Source organism: Sordaria macrospora, chromosome 7 (genome assembly GCF_033870435.1).
Source record: "Sordaria macrospora chromosome 7, complete sequence".
NCBI classification, from domain to species: domain Eukaryota; kingdom Fungi; phylum Ascomycota; class Sordariomycetes; order Sordariales; family Sordariaceae; genus Sordaria; species Sordaria macrospora.
In genome coordinates, this window is record NC_089377.1 from 3,713,611 (window position 1) to 3,731,943 (window position 18,333).

Genomic DNA, 18,333 nt, shown 5'->3' on the forward strand with positions numbered 1-18,333 from the left:
GGTGACTTTGGTTATGAGACGGAACGAGATGTTTACGCAACGGCAGTATAGATTCCACCTGATACCTTACCTCTTCTAGATCCTACGTAGCCACGGCGTTGCAGCTTGCTTCCTTTTGGGTACCGTTGCTCAAAGTTCAGTACTCGTGAATCTTCAAGGGCACGTTTTGCTCCAATTTGGGGTTTATGGGTGAACATGTTAAGGTTTCACAGCTTCCCAACTCAAAATTCTGTTTTTCATTTTTGAACTCTCAAGAACAAAGAAAATTGACGAAAGTTTAAGGTTCAAATTGTCCGCTTCAGGCGGCGTGGATGGACGAGTAGTATTAGGTACCTACCACAGCAGAGGGATCGAAAGCCAAGACATTAAGGGCGGCAATGTGAAGCCGGGAGCGGGGTTGGATCTTCTCTTTTAGACTTTCGGTTCTCAGCTGTCAACAAAGAAAACGAGGGTTCGAGGGAGGGGTTTAGGGGTTGGAATGTTTAGGGTGTTTCACAAAAATCCACCAGACGAGGGGCTCAGCGAGTTATGTCTGTGACTGTGTCTGTGTGTGATAACGTGAGGGTTGTCGTCGGGATGCGGATGCGATAATTCTTTTTGGGTTCTTGCTGTTGGTGTTGGTGTTGAATTTACCTACCAGAAGTTGTCGGTGGCATTTCGCTAGCAGCATTGCCTCTGGGCTGTGTCAGTGTGTGGGTGTGTTTGTTAGCTTACGGAAGCTTCTACAGGATAATCGCTTTGTTGCTGCCCATTTGTGCTGCATTCTTGTAGCGACACAGGACATCAAGGTGTCGAACCCCATTTCCGCATTCTCACGGATGGGCAATGGAGTGAAAGAATACGATTCAAATGATGTCGGCGCTCACTGATCGACACTGAATCGGCGGGAAGACCCATACAGTATTCCCAACAGCCAAAGCGGATTGATGAAGCTTGTTAGTGCGGAATCTGCAGATGGTACCGCTAACAGTTCAACGGCACTCGAGACAATCCAGTGAATCCGAACAAAAGCCGTTTGCGGCGATAGTGGCACCCGAGAGGCGTGAGACTCGGGACCTGACCCAGAGTGCCGTGAACAGCTCTTCCAAATTCAGGGCAGAGTCACTGGCGCAGGAACGAAATGCACTCTCAATTCCCCAGTTCATGTCCGTGGTGTGCGTTTTCTGGCCATTTTCAGGTTATCCTGACATGTTGTCCTGGCATTGCCCTGTGCCTGGCGCAGCGTCTGTCAGGCACAGCCCGGAGTGCCAGGGGGGTCAAAAGACTTTTTACGTCCCCTTTCCTGTTCCTGTTCCTAGGTAGTTTCATGCACATATGTGTTAATGGCAGGATTTTACAGGGCACTTAGGTACGGCCGCGTCTTTCCACTTCTACCATAGGTCCTAGGGGCGGACAGTCTCGGGCTGCCCTGTTTTGACGGGAGGATATGGTCTTATCTACTTGCTCTTGTTTTTTGTCCACAGGGGATTAGCATCTGATTGTGCTCATCATGAGGCTCTGCAGTGGCAAATCGCCTTATTCCAGTTCAGGTACGATGCGAAGATCCTGGGCGGCGGCCCATCGGTGGCATGTCCATCCATCGACAAACGCCCGGATATCTCGGTTCGATACCTCTCGGTGCCAACGGGCTGACGGGTTGTAGTGTAATCAGATTAGACGGATGAATGATACCACCCTATATGTGCATCTCATAATGATATTTGCCAAATTGCCGGTCCAGGTCATGGGAACAATAAACTGACCTATTACCTACTAGCTCACCATAAGTATCACCATTGCACAAAACCCAGAGCTTCACAAGCTCTGAGTCAGAGCCACCGGCAGCAGCAGCTTGCAAGGGCCCGTCCAGGAACCGTATACCTACCAAGCAATGAAGTGCCATGGGGACAAGGCGCCGGGGAAGGGGAGGGAGAGTTGGCGGTGAATGCCCCGTGTGTGGCAAGCGAAGTGCGGTGCCCTGTCATACTGTTATACCAACCGTGAGTGCCGTGAGTGTGAATGCGTCCCTCCTTCGCCTTGCCCGGTGTCTCTGTAACTCCAACTCCTTGTCGTGCTGTGCCTTGTGTGCCTTGTGTGCCCGTGTGAGGTTCCCTATTCGGAGTTCGGGTGCCTGACCGAGCCAGCCTGGGCAACATTGCATCCATGTTCTTATCCACCCCTTCCGTATGGATGGTTATGGCGGAATGGCCCAAATGGGTGTGTGCCCTAGACTACCTGGGTGATGCAAGGACAGAGGAGGAAGCGAAGCGGCGTACCTGAATGCCAGATGCCTGCCTTGTGCCTGGTCCTGCTTTCGTTGCTTGTTTGGTTCAAGTGGTTCCTGAACGTCAGACACTTCTCTGGGTCCAATGAGATGTGAGAGTCAAATGGGCAAATGGGGAATGACTGGGGCTGGGACTCTCTCTGGAAGGGAAGGGAGGGCCAGTTATTCGAGAACAACGAGACGACGGAAAGGCTGGAGACCTTCTTTTTAGCGTGTAAAGAAGGAAGGGGTGCGATCGGGATTCCGTCCGCGTTCCATCTCGCCGGTTTCTCTCCGAGTTCGTGTTACCCTCCCTCGCTGCCTTGGGTGCCTTTTCATCCCTCTCGCCCTCCTGAGACACTTAAGCTTGTTGAGGCATGTGCTACGGTACGGCACAGCGTTGCTTCAGCCCCAGACAAGCACTGTTGTTTTCAGACGCAGCTTTTCCCATGGCAGAGGTCAAACGTGTCTCTTGAAATGTTCGCAGGGCATGGTTTCGACGGCTGACTGGGCTGAGCTTGCTTCTGATGCTTCTGGTAGCGAAGAGATCAGGTTTCTTGATCGGCCACTTCTGCAGTTTGTTGACGTGATACTGCATGGAGCAGCACACCGATGGGCAAAGTAGGTACCCAGATTCCAGGTCCAGACCTTGTGAGAGTGATAAACCCAGTGTCAACCAGTGTCAGCCAGTGTCAGGATGCCGCTGTCCGCGTCATCGCATGCCTTTTTGTCCCCCAGTAACACGACGAGTATGTGTTACCAAGACGACACCGCTCTTCGGTCCTAGGCATGTTGGTAATGGTCGTGTGCTGCTGTTTTCGTTGTCGATGTTCTTGTCCTCGCCGTCGTCATGGGATGGAGGTTCTTCCCGTTGGTGATCAAGGGGGTAGACTGGTTTGTTAAACCGAAGGCATGTTGAACATTGGCGGATGCAGTGATGTTCACTAACACGCTAACAATTGGTAACTGATGTGCCGATTGGCAGGCTCAGCAAAGCACTGATCTGCGCGGCTCAACGCTCGTTCAACCGCTTCAGGTACCTTATCGCGGAGCAGGAGGGGTGATAAGAGCTGTTAGCCAAAGAAGCTGCCTGGTCATGGCGTCATTTGGTTTGGGATCATGCAGGAGGGAAAATCAGAGCAGTGGGGCTCCTCCCGTCAAGTGGGACAATCTTTTTTGAACAGATCGAAAACTCCACTGAAAGGGAAAAGAAAACAGGGGACGTTAGCGCCTTTCCTAGCTGCTGGCTCGAAGGCTAGTGATGCATCCATCTGCTGATGAATGATGCCTGATGCTGGCAGCGGCTAAGAACAGAATCCCTTTCTCTCCTCTCGTGCCTGAATTTTCAACGTCATGACAATTCTCATTTCAATCCTTCGACTGCCGCCGCATGCGGTCGACCTTGAACGGCATCTGGTGAAACAAGACGATATAAAGCCAATATCGGCTATCTGACCTGTCGCCTGGGACTTTTCACGAAAAGGCCAAAAGCCGTTTGAGGATGCGATTGAAGCCACCGTACCAGATCCACTCAGACTAATCTGCACAACGTGAGGCACATCATTAGCATCGCCGGCGCCTATAACCTGCGCTAGCTGTAAGTGCCTGCGTTGGGACTAAGCCGGATTCGAAAGGGCAGAGGACGAGGAAAAGCCGGAGACCTCGTTGTCCCTCGTCGAAAAAATCTCATCCATGATGGTCACAGGTCCAGCGGAATTCGAATCTACGACGTAGCAGAGCTCTCAAATTTATCATTCTCAACCCCAGCTAGCAGTTCCGTGTCCACTTGTTTGCTTTCATCGTGTCAACTTTCAGATGCCATCTCATCTTCAACACGGCGAGCTTGGTGGTTGGAAGGTGAACAACAGTGCAGATAAAGACAAAGAATGCTGACCGGTACTCCTTACTGCACCTGCCAGGGACAACAATGCATCACACCTGTAGGAATCATGACCTGGATGTACCTACATATTCAACCCTCTCTTCGAGACGTCGCCTTGGCTCGGCTTCGGAAAGCCTCGCTTCCAGGTTCCAACCTCCGAAGAGAAAAGACCTGGAGTACCTTACACAGCTTACATAACCTTACCGGACTCTTGACACTTCGCATCTTTTCTCTGCCAGGCACAGGTACACGCTGCCAGTCCATTGTGAGAGGCCGGGTGCCATGAAACCAGCATCCAACACAGGCACACGTGAGGATTCAACTTGGCCATCTGGCATCGCCGGTGTAAACCTCCTCGAGGCGGTCCTGGGTCCTGGTTTCTGATCTCCTTCTCCACTCCACCATCTTGGAGCTTGGATCAACTTGACGTCTTCTTCCATTGAAGTTCACGTCTATCTCCGCGGCGGTCTCCTGTCGCATCAAGGGGATTTCTCCCGAGCCAGGCACAAAGGCAAGGAACAAAATCGAGGCACCGGAGAGATGCTCCACCGCCGTCAGGTACACATAGCATCAACGTCAGTTTCATCTAGGACGATGGCTGTTAGCAAAGACATGTCATCAACATGACACTGACAAGTCTGCCCTGGGCGTCCCTCAGTCCCGATGACAGGTCTGATGCAACCATGACCCTAGCTTTGCTTACATACGTCAGGACCGCAAGGTACCTTACGGTATTGCGAAGGCCCTTCCGCGTGCCCCTGGGACCTGACAGGAAGTTCCTGAGCCATCGTGGCCAGTCGTTTTGGAGGTCATCTGCAAGCTCTATAACACATCTATAGCTGGGGCTATATCGACCACGCTGGTGACCACTAAAATCCCATCCCGAAGAGGATCCCGAAGACGGATACAATCCCTCTTGGGTCTTGGCTGGCCAACTGGCCGGCCGACTCCGATTCATGTGGCTTTTGATGCATCATCATCCTCCGTCCCCATCTTTGGGCTCCGTGATCTCGGATCTCTCAATATGCGTTGGGCAGCTCTTCTTCGCTTACCTTTGCCGCGCCTGGTATCTGGTTGCTGGGCAGTGAGCAATAGTTAAGCTGGGCGTTGAGCTTTAATAGTTTGCTATAGCTTCCCCGCATCGGCACCGGCACACTCTCGGGCTGGTCTTGCCTGAGATTGGGAAGCTGTTCCTGATTTTAAAACATTTCAAACATGAAACCAACCAGGCCAACCAACAATACTGGGCACGATGACATGCGCCTCCTGCGCCGTCGATATCGCCCCATTTTCTTAACCCATCCTACCGTCGCCGCGTTTAACGCGGGTGTTCAAGGATCGACAGCAAGGTGAGGAGATCTCAAATTGTTGCAAGTTTCAAAAGCTCCATGATGCGCACTTGCAACAGTCCGTATCGCTCGCCAAGAAAACCGCAGTTCATTGTTCGCAGTTCGCAGTTCACAATGAGAAAAGAAACGAAACGAAATGAAACAAAAGCCCAAAGTCCAAATCCCACAGCAAGAGCCGCATTCCCCATCAGGTGTCTGCGGGGTATCTTGGGAAAAAAAGGGTTCCGGGACAGATCACTGGTCCGCCCATCGACGTTGCATCGTGATATCGTGAGCAACTGTGAGGATCGTAGTGACTAGGGAGGGGTCTTTCTGGTCTTGGCGCTGGGTTTGGGGTGTCAAAAAGTTCATGCTACGCAAGTGCGCGAATGGTGCGAAGGGAGTGCAAAGGCGATCAAAAGGGTGTAACCAGTCCAATCATTGGGGAAGACAAGAGGTGGGAGGACAGAGGGGGCGATATCCGATTTGACAATGAAGACGACGACGACGACGATGAAGGGGTGGTGTGATGCAGCGGTGATCATTTCGCGCGCCCGTTTAAATCCCGTAAAACAATATTCCATCAGGCTTTGGATGGGGAAAAAGCCCCCCTAAAAAAGAGAAATAAAAAAAAGAATGGGGAGCAGAGTCATCGCAAGCACCTTCTTAAGGGCAGTTTCCGAGCCCATCGTAAGCAACAACTTGGAATCCACATCCGTCTTCCAAATCGGGTATGGTGTAGCGGTAACATCGTTGACTCTCACTTCTTCAGGAGTGACTGCTCTCTCTCAACAGCCCCGGGTTCGACTCCCGGTATCCGAGTTACAATGACCGTTCTTTTTTTGCTGATTTTTCATTCTCTCTTGTTACTTCCGTGATCAGGTGTTTTGAAGCTTCTCCTTCTGTTCGTTCTTTTTTTTATGGATTTTGAACCGTCGTGTTGATCTTGAAGAATGCTGAGGACAAAATTTCATTTTTGTGCCGGACCGCGGTGGATCCGCAATACCGCCGGAGTGGGGCTCCGGCTCCGGCTCCGGGTCTGGGTCGGGTCGGGTCCGGGATTGAAGATGCGCACCCGGCCCGGTCCGGAACAGCAGTCATTGATGCCAGTACATGTTAAAGCGTGCTTCAAACGCCCAGTTCCAATACCGAATCTCCCAACTCTCGGTAACTCCTTGCCCTCTCCAAGGCATCCAGAAATACAGCAACGCCGTCAAGCCATCATCGGAATGTCACAGTAAGCTTAAGGCTCGAAGCCCCGTTTCACTTCCAAGATTCCTTCCCGCTTATCCTTCTGGCCTTCTGGCACATGCGAGGCGTGCGGGACGGACGAAAAGGGGGAAAAACATGAAACTTCTGACATGGGGGGTACAACAGACGGCACGGGTCACAATAACAGGGCTGACAGGTGACGTGTAACAAGAGCGTGCAACGTAATGGCCTAAAATAGTGGGTGAGAGCGCCGTCATGTTATATTTTATGGAAAAGGCACTTCAATGCTTGGAAAAGGGGAAGTGAAGTGTCAAATTGAGGTCAAGTCTTTGTTAGCAGTACCCGGGCTGTTAACCCACGAGCCAGATCTACTCGAGAACAAACATGAGCTACTACTGGAAAGGAAACGGTCAAAAGACCAACGAATCAGCGGGATATAGACTAGCTTTCGGTTTTAAGGCGATTCCCTTGATGCACTCAGACGTTCCTGGCTGAGGAACTTTGCTGTTGTTAGCGACAGGTCAAGACCAGACCGTAGAAAGAATATTTCGAAAAATGAAACAACAAGGGAGATAACACATTCGCTAATAAAATATCCTCAAGTTGCCAGTATCCCGTTGGTCCTTTGATGGTTTCCATCCGACACATAGCATACCTAGGATGACGTCCTCCTGTCCATTCAGAACCCGAAGGCGTGGCTGAAGTGAACAGAGTGAAGCGGAGGAGGCCAGGTAGCTTTGGGGGACAGTAGAGAAATACATAGAGGTACTTGACGGTGGTAAACCGAGATGGTGCCTGAGGATCTCTCTGGTCGAAGTTCTGCAAACTGCGGACCTGATATCTCAGATAGTTGAACCTGAGCCTGAATCTGAACCCGAACCCAGATTCTCCTGCGCTTTGAACGTTCCAAACTGTCCGGATAAGCTGGTGGACGGAGGACGGATTCATGAGAGGGATGCAGCCTCGCGATATTTGATCAATACAAGACTGTTTGCCAGATGGTGGCGGATAACTACCAGTACCACAGTCATTGAGTGTCCCAGAAGTCGGTCCAGTGCGTCAGGGACTCAGAGTGCGCTTACCCTTGGTTTGGTTGATGTACTGTACAAGAGGTGGCATTGGAAAAGCCCAAATGTAGTTTGATCCTCATCCGCAAAGCCAACATCATCCAGACATCCACGGCTTCTAAATGTCCCCTAATGTGATACTTAAATGCGGTTTTTGCTGCTTTTTTGTGCTTCATGCCAGTGGGATGAGGTTTCTCTCTCTTCCATGGACTTCCGAGTCGACGCTTCGAAGCCGGACGAGTAGCTGCGCTACCTCTGGGTTTACTTTTTTTCCAGCGCTTCAAATTCGGCATCGTACAAGGACACTTGTCAGGAACGCACTAATGCAGCACGTCAATAGGAAAACCGAGGACTGGAAAGTTGAGTAAGGGGTAGGAAGGCTGAAGGACAGGAAGGTTGACGAGCTTGGAAGTACGTCCGGTAGAGAAATCTTCAAGTGTCTTGAAGCATTTTGGGATAACAACATGCATTTCCTGAGCCAAAACCTCTCATGATCCAGTTTAGGCCTTAGATTTTCCAACTCAGCAGCCGGGACAAATCCACAAGAATCCCAACTTATGCAGTCTTCAGCATCTCGCCCTGTCCATACCCCCTCAAGTCTCTAGATCCTCTTAACCAAAAGACCAAAGTGCGATCAACCACCTCCCGGCCCTTCAACCCCCCTTTCTCTCCACTCTACCGCTTATAATGCCTCGTAAAATCATACCTAACACCCATCATCCCCAACAACACACTCTTCAACGCCCCTCCCCCATTCCCCTTCGTCTTGGGGTCCACCTCCCTCAAGACCTCCAAAAACTCATCCCCTTCCAAATCCGCCTGCCCACTCACCCTCCGAAAATTCTCCTGACTCAACGGGTTAATTATCTCCTTCCACTTCTCAATCCTCTTCTCACTATACAACCCCAAGATCTCCTCCTCATCGGCCTTTCCATCCCACACACCCGCCAAACAATCGTACAGTCCGCCGACGTCAACGAACCCACCGGTTATACCCAGTCCGCCCCAGGGGTTGCACAGGTGCGCGGCGTCGGCTACTAGCAAGATACGGCCGACGCGGAAGGAGGGCGCGCAGCGCTGGTGCATACGGTAGGGCGAGAGGGTGATTAGTTGGTATTTGTCGGGCGTGGGATGGCCGGGGAGCATGGATTGGAATTTGAAGGGTTGCCGCGACAAATACTGGGCGCGGGTGAGGTTGGGGACTTCGCCGTAGGTGATGCGGTAGAGGGCTGGGTGGGTGGAGGTGGCGGCGGCTATGCGTGCTGCCATCTATTGGAGAAGTAGAAGTTAGTGATGGGAGGAAAAAAGAGGAAAAGGGGTGATGGGAGCATGTGAAGTATGGAGGGACGGAAGGATGAAGGGATGGAAGACATACGAAGAAGTTCTCGGGATCGATGATGAAAAGGGGTGATGGGAGCATGTGAAGTATGGAGGGACGGAAGGATGAAGGGTTGGAAGACATACGAAGAAGTTCTCGGGATCGATGATGAAATTCGCGTCGGACCAGCCGAATTTGTCAAAGTCGTAGTAGGTCTGTTGGTTTGTCAGTCATCATGCACTTCCATGTCCTCATTCCCATGTCAATTAGTCCTGCCGAGCACCGGGTCCGAAACTCACATTCGTAGCAATAATCGTCCTATCCCACGTAAAGCCCGGGAACTCATCCCCAAACAGTCCCTTTCTAACCGCACTATTCGCTCCATCCGCTCCCACCACGATGTATCCCTCCCCACCGACTTTCTTGCTTTCTTTCACCTCTCCATCGTCGCCGGTAACCTCAACCTCAACCCACGCCCCCTTCTCCTCTCCCTTTCCTTCCTCCTTTCCGTCCTCCTTTTGCTCCCCGCCCTTTCCGCCTTTACCGTCCTCCTTACTTCTAGTTCCCAAACCCGTGTGCCCAACCCCCAAAACCTTATGCCTCCACAACACCTCCACCCCGCGCTCCAAACACTCCTCAAGCATCAACTTCAACAAATCTTGCAAAACAAGACAATGCGTTCTCATATCCTGCCCCTTTCCGTTTTTCTTTTTTGCCCCTTCGGTCCCCTCTGTCCCCCCTCCCTCTGTCTCTTTCTCTGTCTCTATACCCGTACCCGTACCATTACCCAACCCCCAAACACCCCTCGGAACACCCTCCAACCCCTCTAGCGCTACATCCCTCAACCCACTAGCATCAAACCCACCTAACTCTTCAAAAGTCCCCGGTTTTCGCCAGGTCATGGTGTCAAGAACCAAGCCGCGCTCCCGGATCTTGTCGATGATGCCGGCGCGGATAAATTCGGGGATGCAAGGGGTGCCGTAGTGCGCGGCGCGCGGTTGGGAGTCGACTTCGTGAGAGGCTTCGAGGATTGTTACGGGGATCCTGCTGGAAGGGGAAGAAGGGGAGGTGTGTTTGGAGAGGAGGAGGGCGAGGAGGAGGCCTGAGGGACCGGCGCCTACTATTAGGACCTGTGATGGTGACCGGTCAGCCATAGGTGGTATGCAAGGAGAGGCCAGAGCTTGTGGTAGTTGATTTGGGCTGGTTGCAGTAGTTGACTTACCCTCTTAAAGGGACGGGGTTGTTGTTCGTCAATCATGGTGGGCTCCTTTCTTTGCTGACATTCAAGGAGTCCAGTAATTTTGCTTCGCGAGACAAGGAGTTCAAGAACCCGACCAGTTGGATTTGGGACCGCATCGTCGTTATATCATCCCATCCTCCCAAATCCCAACGATCTTTCCAAGCGAGCAGCTTCCCTGCACCGGCTTCCCGGAGCCACGAGGGCGGAGGGTAGCATTCCATCACCGACGACTGCAGCGCTTACACACTGCTACGTATTTTGCCTATGCGGGGGAAGTTCGATAGCTTCGGTACCTTCTTTTGCCTATGCGGGGGAAGTTCGATAGCTTCGGTACCTTCTTTTGCCTATGCGGGGGAAGTTCGATAGCTTCGGTACCTTCTTTTGCCTATGCCGGGGAAGTTCGATAGCTTCGGTACCTTCTTTTGCCTACCGTGGTTTTGTTGAGAGAGTTCGAATACCTACCATAGTCGAGTCTTGGGTCGCAACGCGTGAAACACTCGTGGTTTGCAGCAGTAGTGTAGTAGCTCGGCGTGTGCCGAAGTGGAAGTTTGGGGTTCCGGTGCGGGGGATGAGGAGCCGGTGCCCGGCAGTGATGGGGCTTGAAGGCAAGGTGCAGTGGCGAATGATTCTCAAAATAAACACCGGGTAGCCAGAGTGAACACAATGGTAGGCACGGTTCCGACCCCTGGCAAGTATAAGATACCGGGCTGTATGGCCACTCGAGTGCTAGTAACCCGCGCGTTTTAGTACAACGCGACCGTCCATTCACGAGTCTACAAACAGTAGGTCTTTGTTTGCGTGTTTTTTCAAGACGGTTCTCCACAACAACTAGCATTTGTTTACCGCCTCCTTTGCTATTGCATTTTCCAAAACAATCAGCAATTCCCAGCATGCCGTTTCTCCAAATGGCCCTTTGAGAACAACAGAAGAAGATTATCGCAGAACATCCGCTCGGTGGTACTCTTGGCAGCATTCGAGATCAGTTGCGCGACTCCAACGAAGCCGACAAGATATATCGAGAATATATTGTAAAACTTCTAATACAGCTTGTCCTTACGACCGCAGCAGCCAAGTTTCCCTTTAACGTGGCACTTAGGCTACTTGACTTAGGACGGGATGTTTTTCTTGGGAAGATAGCAAATCTCGACCTATTTCGCCCTCTCGTCCGCCATGTCGTCTACAACTCCGACGACACCGCCATTTGGGGTGCCGTCTTTAGCCTCCTCGACACCTTGGCTCCCGACACTCCCCCTCTTTGTCCCACCGCCATGCCTACATTCAAAGGAACGCCTATTAAGACCAGTTCGAATAGGCTCGCTAATAGTGCAGGGTCGATCCTGTGGCAAAGGAATTGTTCTCGGAGATGAGATATTGCACCTTCCGCGATGTAGGGGGTTTTTGGGACAAATTCTTCAACCCCAAGAGCTGGCCCAACAAATACAAAGAGATGCTGGCTGAGATGAAGACAAAGCATGATGGAAAGACATGGACGGACTTCCCGCGTACTCATACTGAAGCACTAGTCTCGGCGTGGTTTCGCTCCCTGGAAAAGCCCTTCCTAGCCGACGCCCCGAACAAACTCCATACCACTACATCTGCCCACCAGTTTGAGGAAGGGAAAGGCCAGCTTGATCTTTTCTTACAAAGGTCAACTACGGAAGCGAGCACCATTTATTCATACAAGAACGTTCTCGTTGTTGGGGAGCTAAAGCAGTCATGCAATCCAAGCAGGTTTAAGGCGGATTTCCTGCAACTCACCCGCTATGTACGGAGTGTTTTCAATGATCAGCCGACCCGTCGATTCGTTCACGCCTTCCTTCTCTGCGGCTCCATGATGGAGCTTTGGATCTTCGATCGGGCTGGGGCGTATAGTTCAGGGCCTTTCGATATTCAGGAAGAGCCAGACAGGTTTGCGCGGGCTTTGGCCGGCTATTTAACGATGGATTCTGAAGCGATGGGGTTGGATACCTTCATTGAGCGAGTTGCCGAGGGAGAAGAACAACAACGCTACGCCACACTGGAGGATAAGAGGGCCAGGCTACACACGGCAATGTACAAGCAGAATGCCATCGTGTGTTGCGGAACTACCTGGTTTACAACCTACGACAACGAGGTTGTCAAATTCGCTTGGGCATCGGGTAAACGGACATCGGAGGTAGAGCACCTAACGCAAGCAAAGATAATGGTGTCAAAGGGGTGGCTGAAATAGTTGCGCATCACCGAATCACTAGCATTGCAGAAATGCGGAAGGGACTGCAGTTCCCAGCGGCTCACCTGTTTCAGGACGAGAATAGTGACTTTGATGACCTTCCATCGGCCACAAGCACTAATACATCGGGATCCAAGCGCAAGTCGCCGTCCGACGCCACTATCAACACCGCATCCGGATCTAATAAGAAGCAGCGCCCAAGTATCCCCAGAAAGGGGAGCATGCAGCCGCCGCCGTCGACAAGCAAGGCCCTGACCAAGCCGACGCCACCTACGCCTAGCGAGGACCTGTGGGAAGATAGAATCTATTCCTGCCTTGTCATCTCACCAGCCGGGCACGTCATTAGCAAATTTTCCGCGATCAAGCAACTGCTAGAATCAATGCGAGATGCGATCAAAGCGCACCAATCTCTCTACGTCACTGGTAACATTCTCCACCGCGATATCTCTCCAAACAACATCATCATCACGGACCCCGAAACACCACATGACTTCAAGGGCATGCTGATCGACCTCGACATGGCTAAAGTACGAGATAGCGACCCGAGCGGAGCGCGACAAATTACTGGCACAATCCAGTTCATGGCGATTGAAGTAATGGAGAACGTCGGACACACATACCGTCACGACCTCGAATCGTTCTTCTACGTCCTGCTTTGGATGTGTGCGCGCCAATCATGATCTAACGGACTTGCCGGCGGGGACGAGCAAGCACCTAACAAGAACTTGCTTGACCGATGGGAGAAGGGTAGCGATTTCAGTCAAATTGCTCGGAACAAGAAAGGCGACATGTCGTCCAAAGTAATGTTTGAAGATGTTCTGAGTCAATTCCCAGAGTCGTTCAAGGTTTTGAAACCGCTCTGTCACCGTATTAGGAAGATTCTTTTTGGTCCAGAGGGAGTAATGTTCTTGGGAACCCCCGAAGGAGACCCGGACCAACTCTATAAGCCCATTATAGAAGCTTATGATGAGGCCATCGACAAGCTGTAGAGATTATATAGTGGGGGAAGAAGAAAGCGAGACGATGGAAAGGGTGGTTAATTTTCTGTTATTTTAGTTGTAGAAGGGGAAGAAGGAACCAGAAAGAAGGGCAGTCAGTGTACGCATCCAAGCGTCGTCATCAGACATTTAAACCTAGTCTCCAGGCAGTTCCTGAATAACAAAATCCCTAAGCGACTCTGGCAGATGTGTTTTCAAGTCCTTGTAACCCCTATCGCATTTTCGTTGTTGACGTTGGGGTAGGCGGCGGCTGGGAGCGAAGACCGTGAGGCGGCGGATGGGCGTGGTTGTGGTTGGTTAAGGTGTAGGTTGCCTTCGTCTCAAACGACGAAGGGGTCGGGAGGGATTCGAAAGCGAGGATGTGGGCCGTGATCACGATCGCTGCCTGTCTCCTCAAGATCATACTCTTTGGGGTATACCCGGCTAAGCAGCAGACCACTGAGCGGTAGCCGGAGGAGATGACAGTAACGGGGATCACGATGAGTGCCTGCCGAGAAGCAGTCATTGGCCATGGGGCATTGAATACTGACAACTGTCACTTCCTTTCCACGTCATTTGCACGCTCATTCCGGGCCATGTACACTCTATCGCTCTTGCACCGGAAAGGACTCAGCCGTAACGACAGGAAGGAACGGAGCATTTCCCACTTGGTCTATTGGCAGTCGTGTTCTGGCTACCGTTCGTGGTTCGCAGAGGCCTGCAACGCGACGCCAATATGTAAAGATCTCGATTGTTTCAAGAACGAACTTGTGAATTTCAGAACTAAATCGAGTCTTCAGGGTTGGAGAGCACTCGCAACTTGCACACCGAAACAAAGAAAGAAAGTGAAGGGCAAACTGAAACGAACTGGAAGCGATAACGGTGGGACACAGCTGCTGCTGTTGTGAAGGAAGAAGTGATGGATGAGTAGGGTTGAGGCTGAGGGAGAGTAGGGCCCCCAGCAATTACACAAGGCGGAGTCGTGCCAATGGATGAAGGCAGATGTGCAATCTTTAAGCGTTTTCGTCTCCTGGACCTCCTCCTTCATTCAAGTCGGCGTCCGGCCCGTCATCCGGCATCCGTTCCGGGCCCGGTCCACTTTTCCCGGAACCGGGTCTTGGGAGCCCGGTGAGTGCCAATTCTCGATGCGGCCGTACGCCCGGCAATTGGTGACCGGAAATACTGCCATCACTGCACGATCCATGGCAGTTGTCAAACCAAGCCAAATGGAACAAGCCAAGCTGGTTGGGTAGGAAGGCAGACCAAAGGTCGGGAAGGAGGTATTTGCGCCTTTCCATTTGAATTCTTCAAATCTCGACCATTCTGTCGGAAGGCACTTGCTCCTTCCTTCACGGAATTACCCGTATTCTAGAAGTAGGTACCTACCAGTCCAAGTAAAAAGCGATGTCCCTTGCCCTTGCCCTTGCCATTGCACCTGCACGGCACCTGCACTGCACCTGCATTTGATCTTTGTTCTCTTCTTTTCGTCTTCGGCTTCCGCTCACTAACAAGAAAACTCAACGAAGTCACCGGAAACTGTTACTCAGACGGTTGGTTTCCTTTGGCCTATGACTTTCGCTTCGGACTTTGTTCTATTGTTCGCCTTCTACTATTACAACATTGACATGTACGCGGAGTTGACCCCGGGTTAGATTGGTGTGCTTGAGTCCCGGGGGTACTAGTCGAGCTCGGAATAGCTACTGCATCGGAATCGCTCCTTTGAAGTGCATGCCTTGGGTGTTGGGATCGTGATCTCCGTCTGGGGAACTTCCGTCAGGGGAACCAAAAGAACGTGAAAGTGGATTTTGCGGGGAAAGTGGAAACGGTCGGCTAAGTCGGGGTCTCGGGGAAAACTGCTATGTAGGAAAGTGTCCGATGAGCTGATATTGTTCTTGGCTTGGAGCTGAGTGTTCTAGATTTCGGGGTCTTGGAAAGGTTCGAAATGCGAATACGGATGAAGTGAGATTTTTGTTGCTTGTGAAAGTCAATCTTGGAATTTGCCACTCAGGGTTATACAGGCTTACCAACAGTACACGGGGAGCATGTGAAACAATTCAGTCTTGAACGTTGATTGTTGATTGTAGCGATATTGAGTCTAGTAACTCCCATGTGCATACTTTGTCATTTGTGAACTCGCTGTGGCAAGTCCCAGTAACGTATGTGTGTGGTTGACCTTGTCTCCTTAGGTCTTCCTAACGGGTATCCTTGTATGTACTTCTTTCCATCCTTCGAATCCCCCGAGTTGTTCCCATCACTCAAATCCCGTCCCTTTCCTTCCCTGGGTATCCAACTAAATCCACCCATCCATAATCCCCATCCCATCCCATCAACCCATCCATATAAACGTACACGAAATTAGATCATTAAGCTTTTTGGTTTTCCTAATAACGAGTGACAAGAAAATTCTGTGTGTGACTGTGTGTGTGACCATGCCTGTTGCTCAGGTCTGTTGTTCAGGTATTATTGGTATAAAAAAAAGAGAAAAAACTCCCAAGCATAAACCCCGCTTAAAACAGCAACTTATCATTCATCAAGTAGATAACTTCATCTCATACTTTGGACCCCATCCTCTTGAAATCCTCATCTGAATCGGTAACCAACTCGGTTACGCTCTCGGAACTCGCAGCATGCCGTTGTGAGTGATCATCATCATGCGTAAACTTGGTCCCTATCGACGACCCGTCATGCCCTGTATGAAGGCCGTGGTCGGTTGTCGTGGGCTCGTTGAACATGGGCTTGCTCTTGCGAGCAAGACTCCTGTTGATGGCGGTGCCGGCGTTGGCCGACACGGGCTCGAGCTCGTATCTGTCTGTTGTCCCGAGGATGCTGGGGAGCAGCTTGCGGAACAGCAGTCGCATGCTGGGAAGGCAGGGGCAGATGACACCAACGTCGATTTCGATACCGGACCAGATGCAAAGATCGACAATGTCCTCTGTTTTGGGTTAGTGGTTTGTCCCTGCATAATCTTGGTGAAGTGGGGACGTACTGGTTGGGTTCTCGGCCCTGGTAAAGGTGGGAATGGTCTTGAGTCTGATCAAGCTGATAATCATGATACTGTTAAGGGGTTAGTTGTGTTTAGCGCTCGATAATTAAATCCAGTACTTACGCAGCACCAACGCTAAACATCAAAGAACCCATAATCTTCTTCTTCCAGTGGAGGTTGAGAGCAAAGAGCTGAGGGAACGGCAAGACGAGCAACCAAATGTCATAGACGATACCAGTAGCGGCAGCGGACCAGACAAGGGCCTGGACGTTTCCACATTGTCCTTCATGCTCTCCCGACCAATGCAACCAAAAGTCCTGCACGGGGTGGCACTGGAAAATGACGGCGAACAAGAAGCTGACGTTGTAGACGACGTTGAAGGCCATGGTCCAGATAAGAATGCGGCTGAGCTTGTTGTCCGAAGGGAACACGCGCAGGTAGAAGAGAATAATGGACGCTCGGACAAAGAAGCGGGAGATGGTGTACAGCAACATGTTGGCGAAGAATAACTGTAAAAAGCTGTTAGTGGTCCGAAGCAGTCCAAGTACCCAAGATTAGACCTACCCTCAAAACCATGGTAATATCGTCAAACTTGACAAACCAGATATCAATACCATAGCCATGATCGACCGATTTGATGTTGAGAGCCGTGAAAGAGATGCAACCGATGAAGGCGAACAAGTTGCACAAATCATCCCACCAAAAGTAGGCCTTGGTCAACAGACGGGCCAGGACGCGCAAAATGACCGCGAGCAGGGCCAAGCCGATGAAAACGGAAAGGACGGGAATGACGGTGTTGTTCTTCCTGATAGGCTCGTGGCAGAGGAACGAGGTGATGTTCTTGGCGGCTTTGGGCGAGGGTTAGCTTTCGCTGGCTTGGCATGAGCAAGTTGGTTCATGAGAGTTGCTCACTAAGAGATTCCTTCACAGTGCAAGCCCCATGGATACACGCAGCCGAAACATCGCTCATTTGTCGGCTGTGGCATACACAGTCGCCCAGGTCGGGTCGGGGTTGAGTAACGTTGCCGCATGTTCCCACGGAGTTGATGGTGTCGATGAGGCATGAGAGCTATATGGAAAAGACACTGTTCAGCTTGTGATTCTCGGCAGGCATGTCGATGTGGACGCGGTGAATTTGGGTTTCGATGTTGGATGACAGGATAGTATAGAGTCGGTAGTTGGCGACTGGGTATATGCTGGTGCGTGGTGCTCATAGTGTTGGCGTCGGTGTTCTTACAGCGCATTGTGGCAAGCCCTCCAAGGCATCGTTGAGATCGATGGGTGTTGTCTCGATAATTTCTTCGGCGGTGGCGACATTGGTGAAGAAGAAGAATAGACACAGGCCAAGAATGGCAACTGTGGTTCGGAGGGATCCCATGGTTAGGATGGGCCTCTACTGAGGCATGCTCTGACTCTTTGGTTGTTTCGATCACACACAGTCGTCGACGTCGTCGGGATGAGGGTATTCGGAAACCCGGGCACGGGCCGGATTCGTGATATTCGAGCGGAGTATATGGAACGGCGTTTGGCGTAGGGATCAGATAACGAATGACAGAGTTGAAGACACCACACACAACACCAAAGCGTGGAAAAAGAGAGAGAGGAGCAAGAAAGAGAGACTGTGGAACCTCAAAGGGACAGCGGAACCACAGGATTAAAGATGCTCACGACCCTGCCACCGAGACCACCTGCAAGGACGGACGGAGTCGTCCCCAGAGAGGGGAGACTACCGATCGAGCCCCCAGTGTCCCAGGGGTGTTCTGCAGGAGGCAAGGGTGGTTTGAAGGCCTTGTCCGTGGCCTTGTCGAGGATGCTCAGAAGGGCATGGCGAGTGTATGGGGGAGCCATGTCCGCGGTATCATGGAGATGGGCCAT

The 18,333-nt window shown here is 51.5% G+C and overlaps 5 protein-coding genes and 1 non-coding gene across 6 annotated transcripts; 3 read left to right on the forward strand and 3 right to left on the reverse strand.

The window, feature by feature from the left end:
- Positions 1-6,179: 6,179 nt before the first annotated feature.
- On the forward strand, positions 6,180-6,274 carry SMAC4_14153. The gene is made up of 2 exons: positions 6,180-6,215; positions 6,240-6,274. It is a non-coding gene; the product is annotated as a tRNA-Glu (tRNA).
- Positions 6,275-8,406: 2,132 nt separating this feature from the next.
- SMAC4_07582 (uncharacterized protein) lies at positions 8,407-10,307 on the reverse strand (the record flags this gene model as incomplete). The annotated part of the gene is made up of 4 exons (XM_003347980.1): positions 8,407-9,000; positions 9,196-9,264; positions 9,349-10,179; positions 10,272-10,307. The coding sequence occupies 4 exons, from the start codon at positions 10,305-10,307 to the stop codon at positions 8,407-8,409; spliced, it is 1,530 nt and encodes a 509-aa protein (XP_003348028.1).
- A 1,152-nt stretch (positions 10,308-11,459) lies between these two features.
- SMAC4_14154 (uncharacterized protein) lies at positions 11,460-11,747 on the forward strand (the record flags this gene model as incomplete). Its single annotated transcript, XM_066091799.1, has 1 exon — positions 11,460-11,747. One exon carries the CDS (start codon positions 11,460-11,462, stop codon positions 11,745-11,747), a length of 288 nt encoding a protein of 95 aa, XP_065947857.1.
- Positions 11,748-12,878: 1,131 nt separating this feature from the next.
- Positions 12,879-13,178, forward strand: SMAC4_14155 (uncharacterized protein; the record flags this gene model as incomplete). The annotated part of the gene is made up of 1 exon (XM_003347981.2): positions 12,879-13,178. One exon carries the CDS (start codon positions 12,879-12,881, stop codon positions 13,176-13,178), a length of 300 nt encoding a protein of 99 aa, XP_003348029.2.
- A 2,411-nt stretch (positions 13,179-15,589) lies between these two features.
- On the reverse strand, positions 15,590-18,046 carry SMAC4_07584 (uncharacterized protein). The gene is made up of 6 exons (XM_003347982.2): positions 17,696-18,046; positions 17,371-17,527; positions 17,023-17,306; positions 16,582-16,967; positions 16,462-16,529; positions 15,590-16,407 (listed from the first exon to the last, which is right to left on the reverse strand). The coding sequence occupies exons 1-6, from the start codon at positions 17,834-17,836 to the stop codon at positions 16,025-16,027; spliced, it is 1,419 nt and encodes a 472-aa protein (XP_003348030.1). The 5' UTR covers positions 17,837-18,046; the 3' UTR covers positions 15,590-16,024.
- Positions 18,047-18,087: 41 nt separating this feature from the next.
- SMAC4_07585 (uncharacterized protein) lies at positions 18,088-18,333 on the reverse strand (the record flags this gene model as incomplete). Its single annotated transcript, XM_003347983.1, has 1 exon — positions 18,088-18,333. The coding sequence occupies one exon, from the start codon at positions 18,331-18,333 to the stop codon at positions 18,088-18,090; it is 246 nt and encodes an 81-aa protein (XP_003348031.1).

Coding starts and splice junctions, on each gene's coding strand:
- SMAC4_07584 (XM_003347982.2), bottom strand. CDS start 17,836: ATGGGATCCCTCCGAACCACAGTTGCCATTCTTGGCCTGTGTCTATTC. Junction 17,528..17,695: donor AGGGCTTGCCACAATGCGCT/GTAAGAACACCG, acceptor TTTTCCATATAG/CTCTCATGCCTCATCGACAC. Junction 16,408..16,461: donor CAGGGCCGAGAACCCAACCA/GTACGTCCCCAC, acceptor AACCCAAAACAG/AGGACATTGTCGATCTTTGC.